General features: G+C 41.5%; 1 protein-coding gene across 1 annotated transcript in view; it reads left to right on the plus strand.

The window, feature by feature from the left end:
• The window catches only part of LOC134573028 (apoptosis-inducing factor 1, mitochondrial-like), a 38,732-nt gene that overhangs the window by 10,613 nt on the left and 1,077 nt on the right, over positions 1–27,042 (plus strand). The window contains exons 10-17 of the mRNA XM_063432390.1: positions 2,815–2,891; positions 2,974–3,082; positions 3,177–3,284; positions 9,172–9,260; positions 9,432–9,572; positions 9,652–9,794; positions 12,837–12,961; positions 14,744–14,946. Of these exons, the coding sequence (XP_063288460.1) occupies positions 2,815–2,891; positions 2,974–3,082; positions 3,177–3,284; positions 9,172–9,260; positions 9,432–9,572; positions 9,652–9,794; positions 12,837–12,961; positions 14,744–14,946 (995 nt within the window). The remainder of the gene's footprint in view (positions 1–2,814; positions 2,892–2,973; positions 3,083–3,176; positions 3,285–9,171; positions 9,261–9,431; positions 9,573–9,651; positions 9,795–12,836; positions 12,962–14,743; positions 14,947–27,042) is intronic.

Raw genomic sequence — 27,042 nt, forward strand, 5'->3', positions numbered from 1 at the left:
TTTCAATCAATTTGACACAAAGACCCACTCCTACCCGGCACTGTCCTATGAAAGTGTTGTTTATTAGATTTACCCCACGCCAAAGCAAATGTAGTTCTAATACTAAAAAAATAAATGCATATTTCCTATTTGTAAATACATGGACACCCCATAGCCACAGACACATACAGGTAACCAAAGACCGCACCCTCCTGCCCATCAGTGCTCACAGACACCCGTTAATGCACAGACCGGGATCACAGATCCACCATGTCCTCTTATTGCTGGTTGATCAGCAGGCAGTATAGTTCTCGCTGCCTCCTCTCTTCTCTCTTCCATGTAAACCTTCCTTCTCTGGCACTCTAAACTGACAGATGGGGGAGGGGTAGAAGGAAGCAATTACAACTGAAATACTGGTTATAATTCTAAATTCCTCCCTGCACATGTCTATTTAAAAAGTGCTATCCTAGATTGATGCACCTTAGAGATCAGTACTGTTAAGTACTATAGCTGGTCTGTACTAAAAAAGGCAGGATGTAAATTACAATGGGGGCATTACGAAGTTGGCAAGCTTTCTTATTTTTACAAAAACTGTCCTTATTGAAATAGCAAAAATTGCTTGTCCCCCAAGAGAGAATATCGAGATAACATTACCTAATGCTTTTATTGACACATACATTTGAAAAAAAATTATAAATGGCAAATAACCACTGGGGAGAGAATTACCGTATATACTCGAGTATAAGCCGACCCGAATATAAGCCGAGGCCCCTAATTTTACCCCAAAAAACTGGGAAAACTTATTGACTCGAGTATAAGACTAGGGTGGGAAATGCAGCAGCTGCTGGTAAATTTCTAAATAAAATTAGATCCTTAAAAAATTATATTAATTGAATATTTATTTACAGTGTGTGTATATAATGAATGCAGTGTGTGTATGAGAATGCAGTGTGTGTGTATGAGAATGCAGTGTGTGTGTATGAGAATGCAGTGTGTGTGTATGAGAATGCAGTGTGTGTATGAATGCAGTGTGTGTATGAATGCAGTGTGTGTATGAATGCAGTGTGTGTATATGAATGCAGTGTGTGTATATGAATGCAGTGTGTGTGTGTATGAGAATGCTGTGTGTATGAGTGCAGTGTGTGTGTATGAGAATGCTGTGTATGAGTGCAGTGTGTGTGTATGAGAATGCTGTGTATGAGTGCAGTGTGTGTGTATGAGTGCAGTGTGTGTGTATGAGTGCAGTGTGTGTGTATGAGTGCAGTGTGTGTGTGTATGAGTGCAGTGTGTGTGTGTGTATGAGTGCAGTGTGTGTGTGTGTATGAGTGCAGTGTGTGTGTATGAGTGCAGTGTGTGTGTATGAGTGCAGTGTGTGTGTATGAGTGCAGTGTGTGTGTATGAGTGCAGTGTGTGTGTATGAGTGCAGTGTGTGTGTATGAGTGCAGTGTGTGTATGAGTGCAGTGTGTGTGTATGAGTGCAGTGTGTGTGTATGAGTGCAGTGTGTGTGTATGAGTGCAGTGTGTGCATGAATGCAGTGTGTGTGCATGAATGCAGTGTGTGTATGTGTGTGTGTAATGCAGAGTGTGATGCAGAGCCTTGGTGGGGGGTGGGCATTTTTATTTTTTAATTATTATTTTAATTTTTTTTTTGTTTCATTACATTTTTTTTATTATTTTTTTATTTTATTATTATTTTTTATTTTATTATTTTTATTTTATTTTTTATTTTTTTTATTATTAATATATATACATTTTTTGTCCCCCCTCCCTGCTTGCTAGCTGGCCAGGGAGGGGGGCTCTCCTTCCCTGGTGGTCCAGTGGATGGGCACTGTGTAGGAGGGGGCTGTGGGGGCTGCAGAGAGATGTTACTTACCTTTCCTGCAGCTCCTGTCAGCTCTCTCCTCCTCTGCCGGTCCGTTCAGCACCTCGGTCAGCTCCCAGTGTAAATCTCGCGAGAGCCGCGGCTCTCGCGAGATTTACACTGTGAGCTGACAGAAGAGCTGAACGGACCGGCGGAGGAGGAGAGAGCTGACAGGAGCTGCAGGAAAGGTAAGTAACATCTCTCTGCAGCCCCCACAGCCCCCAGTCTGTATTATGGCAATGCAAATTGCCATAATACAGACAATTGACTCGAGTATAAGCCGAGTTGGGGTTTTTCAGCACAAAAAATGTGCTGAAAAACTCGGCTTATACTCGAGTATATACGGTAGATAGATTTAACCTCTTTAGCTCTTAAACTTTTCATGCCTCGTGCGCACTTTCAGAGAAAAAATGTCGGTATTTGAACATGCAAATTAAAGAAACAATATAGGGTCAGAAACCTAAACGTGTATTCCTGACCCCATAGTGTTAAAACCACCAAAACTTACCTGATGTCCAGCGTCTCGCGGGTCCGCTGGCACTTGCCCCGCTCCACAGATCTGCCGCCTTAGCTGACATTATCAGAATGATGATCTCAGCCAATACAATGCTTTACCATATGGAAAAAAAATATGGGTTGGTTGAGATCATCAAGGAGGCGGGGCTGGGTCAAACGGTACGCTGGCCTGGCCAATCAGCATGGAGACACTGAACGTCAGTGCAGCACTGACCCAGGAAGCTCCTCTAGTGGCCGACTTAGGAGTGGCCACTAAAGGTGTCACTAAGGAGCAATGTAAACACCTGTGTTTGACCGGTAAAGGGACTCTCTATTGACACTAGAACAACTACATTAAACTATAGTTGTTCTGGTGACAATAGTGTCTCTTTAATGAAGTCAATATCTATTAACTGTGTTTTAGTGCCCCTTTAAAATATTTTTTTAAACGTATGTTTATTGTGCTATTCTTCTTATAGGAGGAACTCCTAGAAACCTCCCATCCATAGAACGTGCTGGAGAGAATGTAATGCAGAGAACCACGTTATTTAGAAGGGTAATTACATTTGTGAAATTGGATGGGAATCCTATTTTAAGAAATGTCATCCCATAATGCTTTTTTCCCCTTATTTGTGCAGGTATCAGATTTCCGTTCCCTCAGTAACCTTTCCTCCTCAATTGACTCCATCACCATTATTGGGGGCGGGTTTTTAGGAAGTGAGTTGGCTTGCGCTTTGGCAAGGAAAGGTAAGATTACCACTGGTTCATTGCAATGCACATAATGTGTGTTTAAATTCAGCAACTAAAACATTTTAGCAACTTTTTCACTCATTTTTTACAGGGAGGCAAACTGGTCTTGAAGTTATCCAGATGTTCCCTGAAAGTGGTAACATGGGAAAAGTTCTTCCAGAATATCTTAGCCACTGGACCACCGAAAAGGTGCGAGGAGGTGAGGTTTATCAAGTAAAATTTGACATATTTGCTGTGACAAAATTATTAAAGGTTAAGAGGCTTAATTCAACAATGTATAGGAACAGTTAGTCAAAATTAGTTTTTAACCCCTTAAGGACACGTGACATGTCATGATTCCCCTTTATTCCAGAAGTTTGGTCCTTAAGGGGTTAAAGGGATACACTAAGCACCAAAACAACTTTAGCTTAATGAACTGGCTGTGCTGTATAGATAATGCCTCTACAGTCTCTGCGCACTGGTCTATGCTATGTAGTTGTTAAATCACCCCCTCTTTGTGCCGCTAGCCACACCTCCCCTGGCTGTGACTCACGTAAGCTTTTCTCCACGCTCCACCTGTAGAGAGAGATCTAATGTTAAAATTGACTTTTATTAGTCTTACTGTTTGTTTATTGTGTTTAATTTAAATTACAGCCTTTTAGTGCCTGCAGGATCCTTATGTGTGTGTGATTTAAACTTCAGTGAACAGAGCAGGTAATACAAACTTTTAAAGTAAACCTAGTGTGCTGTAAGATCACATTGGAAACTTTTTATTTTTTTTATGGAAGCTGTGAGTCACAGTCAAAGGAGATATGGTAAAGGCTGATATGCAGAAACAAAAGTGATCTAAATGGCAGGGAATTGAGTACTGATCCAGAAGAGGCATGATCTATACCACCCAAGCTGTTTGGATGCTTACATTATTTGGAAAATTCATATTTATGTTCTCAGCCATTTAACAGAAATTTCGTATGGCAATGTTCAGTGAAACAAGCCAGTCCGTAGGCTGAGTATGTACACTCTATTTTGATTCAGGATGTCAGTAGTGTGTAAGCCTGTTATATAAAGTAGGATTCTTTTGTCAATTTGAAGACATTTTCTTTCAAAATGCCTACAGTACCCAGAGAAATAAGGGACTTTTTTTTTTTAACCAAATTAATATTTCAGCACACAACAAATTGTCCACTTTCCGTTATTTTAAACGTATGCCTAACTCTTAAGTAAACAAAGACTTACTTTGTTACAAAGTGCTTTAAACCTACAGTGCAAAATATGTAGGCACAATAAGGCTACATGCATTTAAGTACAATTTCAAGGACAGTATTGTGCAGTAAGGTGCCATCATTCATAATGCAGGTGGGTCTTTTGCTAAAATTGCCAAACATCCGCATTTACATGAGACAAAGTATTGTTACATAGGCTGAAAAAAGACATGTGCCCATCATGTTCCACCTTGCTCACATCTGCTTTTGCTGTTGATCCAAAATAAGCCAAAACACCCAGTTTTTGAAGCCCTTTCCAATCTGTAGTTGTTCTGGTGACTATATTGTCCCTTTAATATTTGGCTTTAACTCTTGTTTGACGTACAAATATACTCCACCAGCTCTCCTGTTTTTTCTATCGTTCCTAAATAATGCATAACCATTTAAGTTAACTGCCCAGTCATGTGTCTCATACAACTAATTGTCTGTTATGACTATTATGTCATATTGATGTATGCTATTGTTTTAAAGTAGTCCCTCCTTTGTCTTGTGTAAATGAAACATATCTTTTAAATTCCAATACAGTAAAAAAAAGAGCTGTTCATAAATAATCTCTCTTGAAACACACACAGCCCATTCCAGACACGGTAGGGAGCTGCTCTTCTGCTTCTACCCATACATAAGAAACCTCATAGGATTTTGAGTTTCCTGGGTATTGCAATTTATGGGGACCATAGGACGCCTCTTTAACTAGGCCCCAGTAAGATTGTCTGGGCAGTTGATTAACTGCAGGTTTTTTTTTTTTTTTTTCTATGGCTTTAAACCAGAGGTCATCTTTTTGCACACCAGTGCCTGTTGTCATGTCTGTGTATAGATGGAGGGCCGCATTCACCTGTATTGCCAGAAATATGATATAGCAATGAAAATAACAAACACAGGAAAACAGCCCATTTCTTAATTATAATTTTTTTTAGCTGTTTTGTGGTTACTAATTTGGTTTCCTTATGTGGGATTGGCAAATATAAGGATACCAAATTGGGTAGCTCTCTACTAAAGAACTAAAATGCCAAAATTATTTTTTTTTTTATCATTTGTCATGCCTCTTCTTCCCTTTTCCGCTCCTCTTCCCTTATGTCCCTTTCTTTTCTCATGCATATTACCTCTCACCATGTGCCCTTTTCTCCCTATGAGTTATCCCTTCTCTAACAGCATTTCCCTTATTTCCCATCTCATTCAGATCTTTTTCGCTTGCCCATTTTTCCTGCTTAAATCATCTGAAATTCAAGAACTCAGACAAGTAATAGAGTGTTGCACACTGGTATCAGCGCAGGAGCTCTGTGGCAGATGTCCGCTAGCCTCCAAATATATCCATAAGTCAAGAGCCACAGGCTGCACAGCGTAGGGTGAACAAGATCATTTTATTGTGGAATGCAGGTCAAAACAAGGGCACAACTTTTGGCCATGCGGCCTTAATCATGTAGTCTTAAATAACCAATCAATTACGGCACTGTGTGGTTTTAATGGTGTGGCTGTCCGTGTATGCATCCCATCCCATATCACTTTTAATCTTTGCACTTTCAAGTTATTTCCTCTTCCTAATCATTTCCCTTTTGTCATACCCACCTTACCATCTTTACCATACTTCTTGGATGTTCCTCTCCTATTCATGTCCTTTCCCTCCCCTTGCTCAGGTCCTTTTCTCTTCCTGCTCATGTACTCTCTTCTCACCCATGCCGCTTTCCTTTTTTAATATTTTTATATTCCTGATGTACTCTCCCTTTCATTCCTGGGGAAGGGCTTCATTGTCCGTTAGTGTTTACACATTACAATGCAAGCCGTCGAGAACTGTGTTCTGAACTTGTCCTTGGCAGCTGCAAATGGTAAACAGCTGTAGGAGTTTAAAGAAACATTCAAAGTACTATAATTCACTGTAGTTATGGTACCAGAAGTGCCTTGTTCCCCTCTAACCCCCCTCAATATCCCACTTTCCCCCATTGTAAGGAGTCAAAATGCTTTGGTTTGGTTTGGCTTGTTATCTGGGGATAGCGTGTTTTAAATTTCACACATTCGTAGGATATTTATCTTTATAGAAGGGCATTTTCTTAAGAGGTGTTTTCATTTATTTATAGTAAACATTTTGTTTTAGGTATTCCCCACATTTTTTTTTTTTTTTTTTTTTTAAATTCTTTATTTTATTTGTGCATAGGTTAAACAAGCAGGTTTGCACTGCCATGACCGCTACTGCAAACTGAGCATCAGGCATAGTCTAATATTTGTGTGGCCACGAAAACATTGCACATTTTGTTAATGAGAATAAACAAGATTAAACTAAAATCCTTAATCCAAAGAGGGAAGATATCTCTTACTAGGTACAAATGAAAATGAATCATAAAACAAAACATAGCATAAGGGTGAGATACAGCATGGACTTGGCATCTTAAAGGGACACTATAGTCACCTGAACAACTTTAGCTTTATGAAGCAGTTTTGGTGTATAGAACATGCCCCTGCAGCCTCACTGCTCAATCCTCTGCCATTTAGGGGAGAAATCCCTTTGTTTATGAACCCTAGTCACACCTCTCTGCATGTGACTTGCACAGCCTTCCATAAACACTTCCTGTAAAGAGAGCCCTATTTAGGCTTTCTTTATTGCAAGTTCTGTTTAATTAAGATTTTCTTATCCCCTGCTATGTTAATAGCTTGCTAGACCCTGCAAGAGCCTCCTGTATATGATTAGAGTTCAATTTAGAGATTGAGATACAATTATTTAAGGTAAATTACATCTGTTTGAAAGTGAAACCAGTCTTTTTTCATGCAGGCTCTGTCAATCATAGCCAGGGGAGGTGTGGCTAGGGCTGCATAAACAGAAACGAAATGATTTAACTCCTAAATGACAGTGAATTGAGCAGTGAAATTGCAGGGGAATGATCTATACACTAAAACTGCTTTATTTAGCCTAGACCGGGTGAGTGGTAGGTCATTATCTGCCCAGGCGGTACAAGCGAACACTAGCCAAACCAGCTAATCTAAGCAGGAAGCCGTCATTATGCTAATGTGACCTGATAGGTGTGCTACACCTGATAATAACAGAACATTACAGCCTGTTTTTCGTCTTTTTTTGTTTTTGATGTTAAAGAACAGGTAAGTACATGCGTGATAGACATGTCTGTATGGTTAAGTGGCTTTAACAGTTAGTCTGAGATTATTGGTTAGACATGTCAAATAGCATGAAGTCAACACTACGATGTCTGTTGGTATGGACTGTAGAGTACAGGGTGCAGTTATACTGTATATTATGAATTAGATGCAGGTTTGTTATGTCTTAGCATGAGTAAAAGTAAGTGGGTAGTGAGCATGTGAATGGTCCTGCTGATGGCTGTCTCTCCACCCCTACGTATGCGTGTAGGGATTGATTGCTACAACAAAAACTAATCTGGAACAGTGAGAATATTGTTGAGCAGAGATACTTGGGCATGTGTGCCCCTCTTGGTGGGAACAGTTCAGGTGTTGGCTCCCAATTTTCCTCTAGTACGGGGGATGAAGGGAGCAGTTTGTGCAGGGTCCCAGGTGTGCGTTGTGGTCGGCATCTCAGGTGCTGCAGGTCCTGTTGAGAGTCCCAGAGCTTGGAGAAAGACTTCAGCGTCGGTAGGCGATGCTCAGCAAGTGGTAGTGCCGTTTTTTTTTTTCTCTACAGTGAGGGCTCTCCGTAGTGTCCATCTGTATTTCACCACAGCTTTTCTGAGTCTGTGTGTTACTGGGCCAAGGGATTTCCTCCATACTAGTGTGTTCTTGGTTAAATCCTGAAAGAAGCTTAGCTGTTTGGATTCAAATTCAAACAAGGTTTTTCCCCAAACTGCGGCCATTATTTGGCTTTTATCCAGCCGGTATTGGCATCGGACTATCACGTCTCGGTGTCCTGCCGCTGGCTCTTGCCTGGGTTTGTTGATGCGGAAGTAGCCTTCTAGAGTAAGCCTTTTAGCAAGGGTGTGAGGTAATAGAGTGGTGAGAAGGCGTCAGAGGTAGTGCGGCAGTTCGGTTAGGCCGTTCGTGCCTGGTATGCCCCTGATCCTTGTTTGTGCGGCGGTTTTGGTCATCTGCTAGGTCTAGCCGGGTCACCAGTTCTCTGAGACCTGTAGCTGCAATACAGTGTCCCTTAATCCTTGTACCTCCTGCTGTACATCTGAGATGTCCTCCATTGAGGCCTGGACTCGAGCGCTCACCGATTGGAATTCAGTTCACATTAAGTCCATATCAGCTGCTGACTTTTGCTTTAATTCCAGCAGCAGGTTTTTCATGTCCAGCTAAGTGGCTGGGGTCAGAGCGTCTGGATCAGCAGGAACCGTGGTGGCTCTCTTGTGGTTTGCAGGTTCCCCTCGATCTCTGGAGGCAGAGTTCGAGCTGCAGGAGCTAGCATCGTGCTCTGGCGGGGTGCTGTAGCAGAACTCCTATATCTTGGGAGTCTTTGGACGTGCTGGCTTGGGCTTTCTGGGATATTCGGCCCATTGTATCATCGCAGAGCCTGTTCTCTCTGGCATTGTGAGGGCTCAAGCCTGTGTCCTCCGGTGTGAGCGCGAGAGGTACGATGCGGCTTGTGGAGCCGATTGAGTGCGGTAGGCCCCAACTCTGCAGCGTACTTTCCTGTCTGTTTGCGGGAACAAGAAGAGCATCTGGACACCGCCTGTACTGCTGGGCTGGTGAGGTGAGTAATCTGGACTAAATGCAGGACTCTGCTTGCAGCGATTACGTCAGATTTATTATAAATTGTCAGGTGCTCAGGAGAGGAGCGTTCGTTCAGTTCGAGGTTTATGCTCCGCCCCCTTCATTTTATTTTTATTTTTTTATACACGGTTTGGTGTTTCTCCTTTAACTTGCATTTTGTATTTTTTCTCTCTTTTTCTCTTACAGAGGGTGTAAATGTCATGTCCGATGCTGTTGTTAAATCTGTCAGTTATCAGAATGGAAAACTTAACATTTCTCTAAAGGATGGAAGACAGGTAATTTAGGACTGGATTTTTGGATATCCTCTTATTTAAATATAACTACAATTAAAGTTTATATTACACTCTCTTGTCTTGTACCTTTCCTTAATTTGTTGATTTAGATGAATCTGAATTACAACTTCCTACAACATATTGTGAATTAAGCCTTATCTGTGATTGAACTAGGTGCAGACAGATCACATAGTAGCTGCAGTTGGTTTAGAACCCAACACGGAACTGGCAAAATCTGCCGGCTTAGAACTCGATGGTGACTTCGGGGGATACAGGGTTAATGCGGAACTCCAGGCTCGCAACAATGTGTGGGTGGTGAGTCTCCTTTTTTGTGCATTTCAATTATTGTCTTGTTCCAAATAAAAGGTGTGATGGGATTCTGCATTTTTGACAGGCAGGAGATGCAGCTTGTTTCTATGATATTAAACTTGGCCGCAGGCGAGTTGAGCACCATGATCATGCGGTTGTAAGTGGAAGACTTGCTGGGGAGAATATGACCGGAGCTGCTAAACCTTATTGGCATCAATCTATGTTCTGGTAACTTCATACATAGTGTTCTTTTCGAACTGATTTTATTGAACAGTATTTTAAAAAAACATATTTCACATTAATTTGTTCTATGTTTATTGTGTTTTCCAATCACATGTGTGTGTATGTAATCGGGAAGGAAATGACTGTCATGAAACAAATCTAGAGTGGGATTTGGGTTGAAGTTCAGAATTTCCTTGCTTTTTAATGTTTGACTGAGAACTGTTAGTAGGCACTATAACTTGTTATCTCATTTAAGTGATTACGGTGTCTTGTGTCCCCTGGCAAGGTCTGTCCACTCATTAGTAAACGGTTTAACGTTTTAATGCTCAATTTTCTCTGTGCTGCCTGGGCTACTGAACAAACATTGGCGTGAGCAGGAATTGGTGGCGATGATTGGCTAAGTGTGTCTGCTGACCTATTTAGCTCACCACAGCTATTGTTAGCTAGAAAGAAGTGTACAATCTTTTCCATGCCACCAGTTGGGACTGGGCTGTGGGTGGCCAGGGACCTTCATTAAACTGCTCAAAAATGGTTTAACACTGAAAGCAGAGACTGTGCCAGGGGACTCAAAGCACTATATTCAATTCAATCTATTGTTGTGCAATACATATTTTGTCTATAGTACACCACAAGAGGATATTATATTTGGTAAACAGGACATAATCCTAGAGAATGATTTACATAACTAGTAGAAGAGCATAAAAATGGGATATGCGTGAAAAATTTAAACTAAATTATATTAGTAATAAAGATGTATCTCCGTGTCCATGTAAGGGAGCAGGATATATTTTGTGTTTCTGGCATTGGTGCAGTGATCACACTTAAAATATATTTTTTTTTGTCTGACTGGCAGCCAAGTTTCTAATTATGAAATTAAAATGCCTTTCAATAGAAATTTTTTTTAGATCAGTGTACGAAAATACATAAAACAGCTAGATTTTCCAACTGCAATTGCCATCTAAAATTGGATAAAACTGTGATTTAAAAACAGAGGGGAGGCTTTCACCTAAAGACTCCTCGTGCCAATTGACTGTAGTAGTTATGGTGCTTTGTGGTGTGTTAAACAGGTGATAGGAAGGCCACAAAAGAAGACTTAATGCAATAATGCCACTCTGGACACTATTTTGGAAATCCTCTTTAATCCGTGGAGTGATTTGTGATAAGAAAATTCTTATACACTGTTTCTATGCACATGTAAAAATATTTAGTAGTGTCACTACAGATTAAAGGGCTACTGTCACTTCACTGTTTTTTTTAATACAATGATCCTTTCATCAAGTTTTGAAAGGAAATATATTCTATGTTAAATTAAATATATTAAAAAATAATAACAGGGAAAAACTCATCCGTACCTTTAGTGCAGGGGTGTCCAACTCATGGCCAGCATGTGGCACTGAACCGTTGGCAATGTGGCTGGTTACTGTCCGTGTCATGAGCCAGAAGCCGGGATATGTCGGCATCACTATTGGGCGCATGAGGTAGCTGTGCAGGAAGAGCACAGAGATCCCAGCCCAGCAGCAACTGCTAGCCACCAGGGACAGAGGATCCACTTTAGCCCTCCAAGAGGAAGGCTGGGTGGACCTCTAAAGTCTGTAATATTGTGTGCGTGTAGGTCTGTGGTTATGTGTGCATATGTATATACATGTTTATGTGTTTAGTAGATGGTTACCTAATTTGGTATCCTTTAAATATGGCAATCCCACATAAGGAAAACAAATAAGGGAGTTATCTACTAAATTGAAATATCAAAATTAAGAAAACAGCTTTTAAAGTTGTATTAATTATATACTTTAACTATATGATATATTTGATGTGTGGCCCAAGACAATCTGATTCTTTCCTGTAGGAAAGCATTGGGATGCTATTGCGTATCAATGCATCTCTATGAGGAACGTTCAGTGCCTCAATGCAGAATGTGGAGACGCTGAACGTCAGTGGTGCACTGACCCAGGAACCACCTCTAGTGTTCCTACTAGAGGTGTTCCTAGACAGTAATGAGAAAAGGCAGTGTTTGCATTAAAAAGCCTGCAGTTATTCTGGTGACTGTAGTGTCCCTTAATAAACACTTTTTCTATTTAATTTAATATTACAATTCCAATATACATACACCATAAATTACATATCCTAACCAAAATTTATAAGAAAATACAGTATAACAAAAAAGTTATTCAAAGCAATGCAATCCTTTATCTGTGTGTGTTCCTCCAATTAATAATTTACAATGTGTCCACAAACTAATCTGGCAGATTGGTTTTCCGTTCCTTCTATTTGTAATCTTATAGAAACCACTGGAAAAATGTATACCAAAAAGGAAAAAAATTGAATAAAGTGGATTGCAGAAGAACCAGTTTACATCCGTAGAGGGTAAAAGAGGCCATTCTAAAGAGGTTAACTATTCTAAGCCCCCCTCCAAAAATTGTGTTAAACCTCTTGACACAAGTACATAATAAATACCCCAATATATACTGAATCCGGATTTTTTTTTTTTTTTTTTAAAGTTCTAGTATCAAATTAGAGATATGCCCTAATGTTGGCATGTCTCTGGTTTTCTTGCCAGTGACACATCTGTTCTCGCATAAACTAGCTTCTTATACGTTTAACTTTTGTATTTAAAAAAAAAAAAAAAATCACCACAAAAAATGTACTTGCCAATTTTACCTAATGAAGTGCACCAAGAAATTAAAATCTTAATCTACTGCTAACATCAATTCTAACATGTACAATGTTTCTAACCCTAATATTCAGACTTATTCTAGAATCCTAATTTGTGACAAGGACTTTAAAGTGAGTGGTTGCTGTGAAAGTCAGTGACCGTAATAATACACCTGAACTGTTATTTAAAGTGATCTTGAAAAATTAATTGGTGAGCATATTTTTTGTTCCATGAATATATTTTACCATTTTAAGGAGGCAGGCTGAGGAGTCCACAAACTTTCTTGTTGGTTTTAGTTGGCTTTAAAGCACTTTGTTTTAAACTTGTTACCTATATATTTTTGTATTTAATTTTTTTTCATTTGCCCCTGCCTTTCCCGCCCCCCCTTACTCCAGGAGTGATCTTGGTCCTGATGTTGGCTATGAAGCCATTGGTATTGTTGACAGTTCACTGCCAACTGTTGGTGTGTTTACCCGGGCCACAGAGAAGGATACACCAAAAAGTGCCGCTGAGTTAAGTGGTAAGTAACAAACTCCATTTGACTTGTACTCCTTCAGATACAAAACTAAATAGCATTGCTGTAAGTGTAGAAATAGGATGCTACAACATATTGCTAGACTGAAAAAAATATTGGTACTAGTGATTTTAGGATCTTGCATAGCTAGGCACAGACAAATTAGCCCATCATCTGCACACTGTTTGGTGCACTGAAACAAGTCAATTGTGCACATTCTCGCGCTTATTTGTGTACGCATGTGAGCAAACGTGTTCCTAGTTCTATAGTTTTAATATACCTACAGTGTAGCTTTGAGCACTGCATACAGCTCATCTGTCAGTCCCAGGTCACAGAGGAAAGCCCCAGTTATGGATTGATAACTGGGTCTCCCTAGTGTGAGCAGGGAATAACTGCACTCCATTGTGGTCTATAGGGATTTAAGTCCCCATGTTAATTGCTTCTTCCCACGCTCACTTTTGTAACAGGGATTTGCAAATCCAGGCAATAGATAAACTAAAAAAGAAATATTTAGAATTTCTGCCCTGCCCTGTCCCTTTTTCTTGATTAACACACCCATCTCAGATTCCAATGGACCAACATTTTCACTCTTAACCTCTTTGGAATTAATGTACTTAAAAAAAAAAAAAAAAAAAAAAAAAATCCTTTTGGTGTTGGTCTTGCTCTCTCTAGCTGTGAGCTTTTCATTTTCAAGTTTAGCCCATCGAGCCGCCCTTTTGCAAGCCCTGTTGGCTTATATTACAGAATGCTATTGACCCATCTGATTTAAATGTTTTGAATTATTTTTGTTGTTTTACTTAACTGACTTTTTTTACTAGGCTACATTGGTTTTAGTTTGTTTGTTTCCCAATGGTATGTATCAAGAAATGTGATAAACCGTGTCAAATTTTGGAGCGGTTTATCACCTGTTGTTTTGTCACATTTCTGTATCTTACGCAAGGTTTGGGAATCCTTGTAGATTTACTGCTGCCTTTTCACATTATAGCGAGCACCTACACCTGCCTTTTTTATGTATCAAGAAATGTAGCATTTGTTTAAAGACCATATCCTATAGAAATTGGCATTTTAAAAATAAGTTTTTGTAAAATATATAGTTATTTTCTTGAATTTATCTCAAATGATTCCATATTATGGTCACCATTTCACAAGTGTTAATGTTATTAGTTATCAGTTCTTGCAAGACAAGTATCTATTCTATTTAATGTTTCTGCTAATTGAGACATAAAATATTCATAATCTTGGATCAGCCAAGATATTCTTTGTTTAATCAATATTAAACATTTCACTCCCCAAATCACCTATGCACATTTGTACTTTCATTTACTGTGTAAAACAAAATTTAGTCCATAAAGCTTGCATCTCCTTCATTTGTTGTACTCCAATTGATCTTATCATACCTACAGTCGGGGAAGAGGAGTGAATGAGCACCACATTTTACTGTTAGTATTACATAAGCATTCTAGAAATTGATTATTTTATTGTTAGAACTTTTTTTAAATTCCTTTATTTTAACAATAAAGGTAATAAATAATTCACACCTGAACTAATCAATACTTTCGGAATTTACCTGTGAAGTCATATTCAATGAATGAGACTCCAAAGGTAAATCCCAAATGAAGAGAATTCATTGCGGTGTGAATTTAAAATAAATTTGATTTGGATCAACTGTTCAAATAAAATTTTTGCACAAGTCTAATATTCTCTTACAATGCATTGTTTGTCCATCTGTCTATCTATAAATATATGGGTGCATTTACCTATGTTTGCTATTCTTTCAATTTCATCTAGGCACAGGCATCCGTTCTGAGAGTGATACCGGGGAAATAATTCAGACAGAAAATACTCCCTCTCCTGTCTTACCTCAATCATCTCCTCCTTCCACACAGCAGAAGGAAACCTATGGAAAAGGAGTGGTGTTTTACCTGCGTGACAACATAGTAGTGGGGATTTTGCTGTGGAATATCTTTAATCGAATGCCTATTGCACGCAAAGTAAGTATTGATAGCCTGAGTCCACTGCAGTGGGTGCTAATCTCTCGCTTTCATCTTTCAAGTAAATCCATACCCCATAACAGCAGTGTCCGGTGAAGCAGAATGTCGGTGGGCCAATGACTCAAGTCATGTAATCAGAACCGCCCAAAGGGGCGAACATGCCCAAAAAGGGGGCGTTTCTGCGCGGAGAACTAGAAAGTCAGCCTGACATGAATGTATGTCAGGCTGCCTGCCAATCATGCAGGCTGGCCAACAACGGGAATACTATGCAGACAGCATAGTCAATATAATGTAAAAGATAAAAGGGGAAAATTCTTTATTTACAAAAAAATACCACAACTCCAAAAAAGGGTAAACAAAAGAAAAAAATAGCTTACTTAACTTTATCCCATTTGCTTGTCAAACTTGTTTCCTGCAACACCTGCCTCGGTGCTGAACTGGTCCCAAACATAGCAAATATTCCATACACTCCAGTCCACAGTTTAAATATGCAGTCTAATAAAAGCAAAGGACAATTCCACACATGGAATTGATGAATTTGAAAATCCTAGATTGAATAGTCCCTAAAATTGAAGAAAATAATTTGAGTAAACATGGCAGATGTTAAAGTAAGCTTAACACTTCAATTTAGTGTATTTCCTCTACCTGACCATGTCAATCCTCTAATGGAGAGGGAACTCTACCCATTACAATAAATTGCTGTGACGTTTTACTGTACACAATAGGTGGGCTAGTGTAGACTGCTTCTACCTGTGTACGCAATTGTAAATAAGATTAAGTAGGACAGCATCAAGACCACTGATATTTCTTATGAGTTAAAACCTGGTTACAACTGGATTATGTCATAATGCCACCTGACCGGTAACATGGTTGCAGAGACACCACTGTAACTCTTGAGATCTATTCCAAATGGTACTTTTGGGGAACATCTGATCACATTGCTTAATTCATACTCCCATCGGTGTGGATAGCAAGGGTACACGTGAGGGTGGGTTAGTGCAATGTAACAGACAAATCTGTGATATTAAATGTTTTGAGTGGAGTGATTGCTGACAGTAATTTGAAAATAGACAACTGACATATAGGTGTTGAGCCTTGTGGATAAGTATCCACTTGCTGAACCAAACTTTAAAGGTTAAATACCTTCCTTAATACTTTTCCTCCAGGCATCCATATCTTGTTATAGGAGATGGCAGAGAGTGGGGTAGGGCAGATGGCCATCTGGGTGGGCCTTCTATTAAATCATGTCATGTACAAGTGACTGACTGACTTGTTTGTTTTTTGTTTAATCCTTGCTAGTTGTACATCTCAAATATTTTCTGTGGTTAACACCAGGTGGTTTTCTTAGATTAGTTCCTGTGGTTAAATACATACAAGGAGTGCATTCCACTTATGCTATTCTGGACTTTTCAGTCCAGGTAATGGCTAAATAAGCACAGCATGTTGCACTCCCAATAGCACAACATACTTCCTGTACTCCGGCAAGATCACATTTTGGTGCCAAAATTGAAACCACATATATTTTTTCCTCTCGTATAGTGGCCGTACTGAACAAGTGGGATGTAACTTCTGCTATGGACAAGAAGCTCCCACTCAAATTTGAATATATAGGATAGGCTCCGCCTGCTGCCCATATAAACCCTGTACCTCAGAATGTTCATCTTCTTCCCTTTTGGAGATTTCCAGCCTGGCTTCAAGTGTGGAGGATAGGATTCCCTCCAGAAGAATTGAAAAAGTTTATCAAGGAAGTATCGACAGGTCAGGAAACTGAACCTACCAAGGGTAAGATAAAAGGCTTCCCTATGCACCCTAGGGTTATGGAACTCTTACAATGAGAGTGGTAAATTTAGGAAAGACGTGCTTTTATTTCTAAGCACTTCAAACTGCTTTTTAAGCTACAGACTGAAGAAAAATGGGAAGACCTTCCAAAAGTCGATATTCAAGTAGCACAATTATCAAAGAAAACCACGATCTTGGTGAGGTTTCTGGGTTAAAAGATCCCATGGACAAGCGGGCCTCAACGTCTAGCAGAAGAATATTTCAGGCTGCTAGTTACCAATTCAGAGCTGGTATTTCTGGTTCAGCAGTGCTTAAAGCCCAGAGTATGCGGCTTCAAGCCCTAGAAGATTCTCTTATGGGGAAATCCGATATAAAGACCCGGCTCAGCTGTTGTTTCTTATGAAATTTTCTAATGAGTTTCTTTCAGATGCCTCTGATGAGATGCTACAATTATCTGCCAGTATAATGGGTTAGTCCTCAGTGGCCAGAAAAGCCTTATGGCTCAGAACTTGGACAGCGTATTCAGCTTCTAAATCTGCTTTATGTGAGCTACCTTTCAAGAGGAACAAGTTATTTGGCACCCCTCTGGAATATATAATAAAACAGATGTCTGAAACCAAGAAAGCATTGCCTCAAGATTCTAGATATTCAGGACCTCAGAACTATAAAAAAATATCCGTTCAGGGGACAACATTTCGCTACCACGGGAGACTTTGGAAATTTCACAAACCGAACAGTGACTCCAGATTCAGAGATCTCAATAAACAGGACAAAAAGGAAAAGTATTGACGCCAAAAGAGTGGGAGGTAGTCTTCAGTTCTTTTCTCAAATGTGGAAAGATTCAACTTCAAATCATTGGATTCTGAAGATTAGTTCAGAAGGATACAGAATCCGCTTTTCTACAGTACCAAAACCATCTTTTCTGCTTTCAAAGTACCCGTCATGAAAGAAATAAGAGGCACTCCTATCAGAAACCCTACTACTTTTACACAAGGACGTTATAGAAAAAGTACCCAGATACCAGGAATTTCAGGGGGTTTACTCTCGCCAGTTTTTTTTAGTTCAGAAAGCAGACAAATCCTTCCGTCCTATCCTAGACCTCAAGGATGTCAACGCATGTATCTCTTATCAAAGGTTCCGTATGGAAAATATTTTATCAGTGACTCACATCTTACAGAAGGGAGAATTCATGGCAAAGTTGGATTTAAAGGATGCCTACCTCCATGTTCCAGTGTCAGTATTTCCTCGGAAGTTTCCAAGGTTTGCAGTACTAACAGGAAAAAAAAAGATTCTTCATTTTCAGTTCAAAGCCCTTCCGTTCGGCCTTTCATCAACCCCTCGCATCTTTACAAAGGTCCTGGCTCCTATAGCGGCAACCTTACGCTTAAGAGGTGTGACAATAGTTCCTTACCTGGACGATTGGTTCCTAAAAGCAGAATCAGAACATCTCCTCAGGTTACACCTCAAGATCACCAGAAAGATTTTGGAAGATCACGGTTGGCTTTTAAATTTACAAAAATCTCAGATTATTCCTTCAACAAGACTGGAATTCTTGGTGCTTCTGGTGGATTCAGGGTCTCTCTCCCTGTTTCTTCCCATGTCAAAACAAAAGAGAATTTGCAGGGCCGTTTCAAAACTACAAAAGAATGAATGCTCCATCAGACAGGTCATGAGTGTCCTGGGGCTTCTCACCTCCACAATCCCAGCAGTTGGTTGGGCAAAAGGAAATAAGACCTTTACAATGGAACATTCTTGCACAATGGTCAAGACTAAAGGAAGATTTGGATTCCGTTTCTCGCCTATCAAAAAAAGTAAGAAAACTAAATTGGTGGAAAGACAAAAACACCCTTTCCAGAGGCCTTTCATTCGAACAGAAAAGATGAATTACCATCACAACAGATGCCTCCCAAACTGGTTGGGGCGCCCATCTGGGTTCATGGTTCATTCAAGGGGAATGGACTTTGAAAGAAGCAAAAGCATCTTACAACTTCAGAGAGATGAAGGCAGTAACGAATGCTCTGAAATCTTTCAGTCCAGTTATCGCCAATCAGGCCATAAGGATTCAGTCAGACAACGGCATCACAGTGGCTTACTTAAACCCACAAGGGGGCACAAAAGTAAAATCCCTTCAGGATCTGTGTTGCCTTATCATGTCTTGGGCCAAGTCTATGATATACTCACTCTTAGCAACTCATATCAGAGGGTCTCTGAACACCATCACAGGCGACCTCAGCAGACAACATTGGTCTCAAGCGGACTGGACCCTAAAACCCCAGATGTTCTCAGAATTGGTAATCCGATTCGGCTTACAAGAAATTGACCTTATGGCCACAAGGAAAAACAGGAAAGTCCCCACCTTCGCTTCTATCCAGGCACAGGATTTCCCAGACTTCCCAGATGGCCTATCTCTCACCTTTAACTTCAACATGGGATACATTTTCTATCCAATAGCCTTGATTCCAAGGATTATTCCAAAAATCTGATATGGGGGGGGGGGGGGGGGGAAACAAGGGTTCTAACCATTTTGCCCTTCTGGCCAAATAGAAGCTGGTTCTCCGAAATAGAACATATGATGATTTCACGCTGGGCTCTCCCAATTTCAGACCACTTCATAGAACATGTGAATCTTTCATTAGAGACATTCTTCTGGCATCAGTCCGTTTATCTACTTCTAAGATATATCTCAGGATTTGGATGAAGTTCAAGAACTGGTGTGCTCAGAAAGGTTTCAATCCTGACAATTTGTCTATCCCTGATATTTTCTTTTTTGCAGGATGTTTTTTTTTAGTTAGTCTAGGTGTTTCAACACTCAAGATCCAAATTTCAGCATTGAGTCACTTCCTTGTGTGTGATATAGCCTCTATCATTCTTATCCGCAGATATTTTAAATCAATCCTACTGAAACGTCCTCCTAAGCTTTCGCCTTTTCCTACCTGGGATTTGCCTTTAGTCCTTCAGGCTCTTTGTGAACCTCATTTTGAACCTTTGCAGGATGTTTCCCTAAAGCTGCTTACAATCAAGACAGGCTCTCTCTGCAGCTTCTGAGTTTACCATCTTCCATCAAGACAGTCGTCTTGCATCCCAGACCTTCCTTTTTTTACCTAAGGTTATTTCAAAGAAATCTGTGAGCCAACCTATTATTCTGCTTTCCTTCTGTCAATCTCAATCTTCGGAGCTTGAAAGAAAGTGGCATCTCCTAGATGTTAGAAGAATGTTGGAAATCTATCTTCATAGATCACAAGGCTTTAGGAACTCTGATCATGTCTTTGTCATTTTTCAAGGCTTTGGTAAAGGTAGAAAAAGCCTCCAGACCTCCTATTGCTAGGTGGCTAACGGAAGCCATAAAACTGGCTTATGAAACCCGAGGTGTTCCCAACAGATTTCCAGCGAAGGTCCACTCCACGAGAGTAATGGAAACTTCCTGGGCTGAAAGATCTTCAGCTTCGCCAGAAGACATCTGTAAGGCGGCTACTTGGTCTTCATTCCACACCTTTATTAAGCATTTTAGGATGGACATATTCTCATCCTCTGAAGCGGCTTTTGGGCAGACTGTGCTCCAGGCAGTGGCCTTCTAATTTCCCACCCTTTGTTTGTTACAGGGATCTTGCTATAGCCCACTTGTTCAGTACTGCCACTATACGAGAGGAAAAACCGTAATTTTACTTACCGTAAATTACTTTTTTCTTATAGTGGCAGTACTGCCGTTCCCTCCTCTTTTTGTATGGATCAAATTAACTTTGCAGTATACGGTCTCCATTTGGTTACTTTTATAACTGGTGTTTCCTTTGAGGTTCAGGGTTTACATGGGCAGCAGGTGGCACCTATCCTATATATTCAAATTTGAAGGGTAGCTTCTTGTCCATAGCAGAAGTTACATCCAACTTGTTCAGTACTGCCACTATACTAAGAAAAAAGGAATTAACGGTAAGTGTAATTACAATTTATTTTCTTTTTATAAATGTACCTGCAAGATCAGAAAACAACAAAGTATGTGCACACCAAATGAATATAAAAATAAAATCGACTTTATATAAACACAGAAATATGCTGCCCGCAATTGACCTCTAGTGTCTAGTAACTTGTGTAAGATCCAGCAGGACACCTCTAATCTGGTGCGGTAAGATGCAATGAGTATATAGGTAGTCTGCCTGTAGCACATTTCTTCTGTGTGTGGCATTAACCGCAAAACTGTAGGAGATTTAATGCAAGCAGAGGAGAGCTACTGAAAACACATCTGGCCATCTTGGATGCCAGGCCCCGTCCCCTCTAGTGTAATTTTTGGCCCGTGCATTCTTTAATCGAAGTGAGAAAAAGCAAGGCTAGAGATGGTGGGGTTTTGTCATAACCGGTTGGCAAGCATGCCCCCTCTCAAAGTAAGCATGTTGGTTCGATGCTCTTGCATATCCTGCGCATCACAAGCAAGTTTAATGACACACTTACGCTGTATTAGCTTGTGACTTGTCTCCAGTTTCTCAGTAAGTGGGATACCAGAGGACAAAAGGCCAGGAAAGCGTATTGTACATGTGTTTGGAGGCTGCTGAGCTGATTGTGATTGTCTAACCCAGGGGTAGGCAACCTACGGCACTAGTGCCATGCACGGCACTCGAGGTGTCTTTCCACGGCACTCAAGGCTGCTAGAGCCAAACAGGGTCTGGCCTATCAGGAGTCTCAGTGAAACTTCAGATATCTGCTAATACAAAGAGGTAGTGAAGGACAATCCTCAATTTATGCATTGCAGCACTTAGAGGAAGTGATCTCAGATCACTTCCTCCCAGCACTTGTGAATGGGAATCCACACTGTAGTAGAGCAGCCCACAGCTGATGTTGCAGCTCCTGTCCTTGACCTGTACCTGCCCAGGCTGGTCCCCACTGGAACCCAGGGAAGCCACCCACACTGCTAGATATACACAGACCTGCAGAATAAGCCTCCCCTCATACAAATAATACGAACAGCCCACACACAAACATACACACAATCCCCACAAACGCAACACCACTAACAATCTACATACATGCACACAATCCCACATGCAGCCTCTCACGTGCAAAACCCCAAACAGCCCCCATACACTACCTAACACACAATGTGACATATCCATCTACACACAATTCCACAAGCAGCCCTCATACACAATACCATAAACTACTAATGAACATATACAATATAATAGCTCATATACGCACAAATACAATGATACAAAGCAATTACAGTATAAATAACTCAAGCAGAATACGTCAGCACACACACCTCAATTTAAAAAAATAGGATCGGCAGGGCCGTTTGAAGGAATTTGGGGGCCCCAAGCAAAATGGACATGGTGCCCCCCCCCCCCGCACGCAAAGCCTACAAGAACCACAGCATAGCCATACAGTTTAAGTTCACCCACACTTTATATAAATAAAAAAGGTTTACAGTGCAAATACTGCTGTTGCATATAATGTGCATAAAACTTGAACATTTTCAACAATTGAAAATTCCCTGTGTTCTCCTCCTCTTCCCTTCTTCTCACCCCCCTCCCTGTGTTCTCCTCACCCCCTCCCTGTGTTCTCCTCACCCCCTCCCTGTGTTCTCCTCATCTCCCCTTCTCCTCACCCCCTCCCTGTGTTCTCCTCATCTCCCCTTCTCCTCACCCCCTCCCTGTGTTCTCCTCATCTCCCCTTCTCCTCACCCCCCTCCCTGTGTTCTCCTCATCTCCCCTTCTCCTCACCCCCTCCCTGTGTTCTCCTCATCTCCCCTTCTCCTCACCCCCCTCCCTGTGTTCTCTTCATCTCCCCTTCTCCTCACCCCCCCTCCCTGTGTTCTCCTCATCTCCCCTTCTCCTCACCCCCTCCCTGTGTTCTCATCTCCCCTTCTCCTCACCCCCCTCTCTCTGTGTTCTCCTCATCTCCCCTTCTCCACCCCCTCTCTGTGTTCTCCTCATTTCCCCTTCTCCTCACCTCCCTCCCTGTGTTCTCCTCATCTCCTCATCTCCCCTTCTCCTCACCCCCCTCCCTGTATTCAACTCATCTCCCCTTCTCCTCACCCCCCTCCTTGTGTTCTCCTCATCTCCCCTTCTCCTCACCCCCTCCCTGTATTCTCCTCATCTCCCCTTCTCCTCACCTCCTCCCTGTGTTCTCCTCATCACCCCTTCTCCTCACCATCCCCCTCCCTGTGTTCTCCTAATCTCCCCTTCTCCTCACCTCCCCCTCCCTGTGTTCTCCTAATCTCCCCTTCTCCTCACCTCCCCCTCCCTGTGTTCTCCTAATCTCCCCTTCTTCTCACCTCCCCCCTCCCTGTGTTCTCCTCATCTCCTCACCCCCCGTGTTCTTCTTACTCTTCCCCCCTCCGTGTTCTTCTTACTCCTCCCCCCTCCATATGTTCTTCTTACTACTCTCCCCCCTACCCATGTTCTTCTTACTCCCCTCCCAGGTGTCCTTCTTACTCCCCCGCCTATGTTCTTTTTACTCCCCCCCTCCCTCCCTCCCTATGTTCTTCTCACCTCCCCTTCCCTGTAGCGTGGCCGAGCTCAGGGTGCACTTCCTGTCGGTCTGGCCGGGAACAGGAAACTAAATCTCCTGTACTGCGTGGTACCCAGCCGGACTGACAGGAGGAAGAGGAGCTCGGCCACGCTACAGGGAAGGGGAGATGACGAGAGAGGCAGTGCTGCAGCCGCCTGAGGCTCTCTATAGAGCGCTCAGGCGGCTGCAGCCTTATAGAAATGGCCGACCCTGCTTGGGGGCCCAGGCCAGCTCGGGGCCCCAAGCAATTGCTTGGTTAGCTTGCCTGGTAGCAACGGGCCTGAGGATCGGCACCCTACGGGACATCACAATCCTATATCGGCACAGTGCTGCTAAAAGGTTGCCTACCCCTGGTCTAACCCATTTCGGCCGACAAAAGGTTATAATCTGCCGAAAATTACACTCCCCCTTCCAGGCCCTGTGCACCCACCCTGGGGGGCACAATGTCAGGCTGACCAGTAGGAGGGAAGCGCACTGCGCTCCTCTTCCAGACAGTTTTCAGAGAAAATGCAGTGTTTACATTGCCCCAAGGGACACCTCCACTCTTTAGATGGCAAATGGAGGGGCTTCCTGGCTCAGGGCTGCACAGTAAGCAGCCCTGCCTTTCAGCGTCCCCACGCTCTGCATGGAGACGCTGAATTTTCCTCATAGAGATGCATTGGGAAACTGCAACCAGACCACTTCAATTAGATGTAGTGGTCAGAGTGACTACAATGTCCCTTTAAAGTTCATGAAAGTACAATTAGAAAAACACTGAACAAGTATGGTTTGTGTAACGAATCCCCTATAGTCCGACTGAGCATATTCGTTGTAATTTTCCCAAGTCCCAAAGTGAAGCAGTGATTAAAGCTGTGGTATACCCAAACATCAGCCAAGACTTGATGAAAGGTACAAAAATGTTTTATTATGGCCCAGTGGCCAGCTTATATACACAGACTTGGGTCTCCATTCACTTGTACAGTAAGCCCGCCGGGCGACTCTGGGTCTGGGAGCCTGCTTTTATTTAAAATAATTATCTCCCAGGCACTAGAGGTACAAAATATTTTATACAGAAACACAGCCGAATCGCCACCGGGGTAAAGTTTTGACCGAATGCACACGGGTGTCTGCCCAAATTAGTTCCAGAAAAAAAGTGGTAACGGTCGGTCACTTTCAGGAGTCCAAAAACGAATAAAATGTAGAACGGTTCCCCTGGCTCATAGGTAGCAATTGTTCACCTAGTTTGTGCGTACAATCCTACTGGATAGAAGCAGGCGTCCATGCAAAATCAGAGAGTTTCGCACGTGGATGTATCCGACTTTGAGTTCCATACGCTCGACGACCAAGTGCCACTGCCTGCATTTGTGAGACAACATGGCTGCCGTTTTCCACAGCATGTGTTGTTCGGTTATACGAATGGCAGCCACACAGAGAGCACTTAAGTTCGTGGTTAGTTTGTAGTTAAAGGGACACTATAGTCACCCAGACCACTTCAGCTCATTGAAGTGGTCTGGGTGCCAGGTCCCTCAGGTTTTAACCCTTCAGATGCAAACATAGCAGTTTCAGAGAAACTGCTATGTTTACATTTGGGGTTAATCCAGCCTCTAGTGGCTGTCATCCAGACAGCCACTAGAGGCGCATCTGCGACGCTGGAGGCACATTTCGCCAACATCACGCAGAGCGTCCATAGGAAAGAAATGCTTTCCTATGGACACTTTGAATGCACGCGCGGCACTTGATGCGCATTCGGCTCCGCTGATGGCGGCGGCGCTGTATTAAGGTAAGCTGCTGAATGGGTTTTAACCCCTTCAGCGCCACCGGAGGCAGACCCTGAGGGTTGGGGCACCCTCAGGGCACTATAGTGTCAGGAAAACCGCTTTGTTTTCCTGACACTATAGTGATCCTTTAATGAACCAGGGGGGTGGTCGGTGTTCGGTAGATTGCAGCTGGGGAAATGTATTGGTATTTGGGGAATCTTATAACATGAACTAGGAGGGAAATGTCTTGAGAATAGGATAAATAGTGAGTTTGTCACAGTTTGTATGGAAGGATTGCCAGGACAAAGTTGTTGTTTTATTTTTTTTCTCCTCTCTCTCTAAAAAGAACATGGGTGCACGTCTTAGGTTTGCATAGTTGCATCTGAACAAACTACAAGACTTTTGGAACAGTGTCCTTTGGACAGACTAGACCAAAAAAAACCACTGCATATCGGCAAAAACACCTCATACCAACTGTCAAGCATGGTTGTGTAGGGGTAATGATTTAGGCTTGTTTTGCAGCCACATGATCTGTGAACCCTGCAGTCATTGGTTCGACCATGAACTCTTCTGTAGACCAAAGTAATCTAGATTCAAATGTGAGAGCATCTGTCCGACAGCTCATGCTTGGCCAAGATTGGGTCAATTATCCCAAGCACACCAGCAAATCTACAACAGATTGGCTGAAAAATAAAAGAATCAAGGTGATGCAATGACCAAGTCAACGTCCAGACTTCAAACCAATTGAAATAAAGTGGTGCGACATTAAGAGAGCTGTGCATAAACAAATCCCAGCAAACAAGCTGTAAAGAAGAGTGGGCCAAAATTCCTCCGTAACGATGTTAGAGACTGAAAACTATTGCTTCAAGTTAATTCTCGCTAAAGGTGATTCTACAAGCTATTGAATCATAAAGGTGTACTTAGTTTTTTTTTTTACACATGACTTTTTTCCATTTTGGTTTTACTTTTGTTAAATATGACGCGGTTTAATATGTCATGTGGTGGTGTTCAACTGAGGTTATATTTAACTACTGTATATACTCGAGTATAAGACGAGTTTTTCAGCACATTTATTTACAATTCATTCGTGAAGATTCTCTGGGGGAATAATTATATTGTGCATTGGATCTCTTGTCAAGATTCTCTGGGAATACAGATGTTCAACTGTAATCTTTTTATTGATTACAAAATTACATTAAAATGGTATAGTTAAAGTTTTAAACTGAGAGGGTTATTCTTTTTGTTGAGAGAAATATCGGTTTCCTTTATGCTGTTACTAATAGTACCAGAGAGCCTCAAATTCTGTTTCATGCTGTCAGTGCAAGTATTACAATTTAGAACTAATCAAGAAATGAGTAAAATGTATTTTACCAAAATTTTCTTTTCATGGCAGCATTAAACTAATGAGTTAGCTCCTCCTTACAGCAAAATGAAGACAAAGGTATAAGTAGATCCCCAACAGCCCCAGATTCCCTGATGCAGATTTGTTGCTATCTTCACTCAGTCATTTTGGATGCGACAGCCACACAGTACACATGTTCACTTAACAGCATCTAGAGCCCCACTGACTAGTACAGTGAAGTCTTCATTGTTCATGCATTCGCATTCCAGTACACTCTCCTTGGCTGCCAGGTTACATAGGTTATCGCGCAAACCATACTTGTTATTAACAATGGCTGGACTTTTTCCGGACCGACTGTGTGTGTGTGTGTGTGTCTCTCTCTCTCTGCAGGGATGTATGAACACACACACACACACACACACACACACACACAAACAGCTGGTGTAAAACAAAGTCACCAGTGGAATGTGCCTGCTGGTTCTGCTTGTTCTCATGGTCATTACACGCTGTATTTTTACACCACATTTTAGAACAAAACACTTTTCAAATGGCAGAGGATAAATGGGAACATTAGCGGACATTTATCAATGTTGCACAGGCTTAGCTTTTGAGATGGGTTATGGTGTAATTTTCTATTTTTATTTTTTAAATATAAATTTTAAAGAAAAGTAACTTGAAAATCACCCTTAACTTGTGTTAAGCTTTCTTTTACAATATTTGATTGTAATGGTGTAAATTCAC

This window comes from Pelobates fuscus, chromosome 9 (assembly GCF_036172605.1).
Source record: "Pelobates fuscus isolate aPelFus1 chromosome 9, aPelFus1.pri, whole genome shotgun sequence".
NCBI lineage: Eukaryota > Metazoa > Chordata > Amphibia > Anura > Pelobatidae > Pelobates > Pelobates fuscus.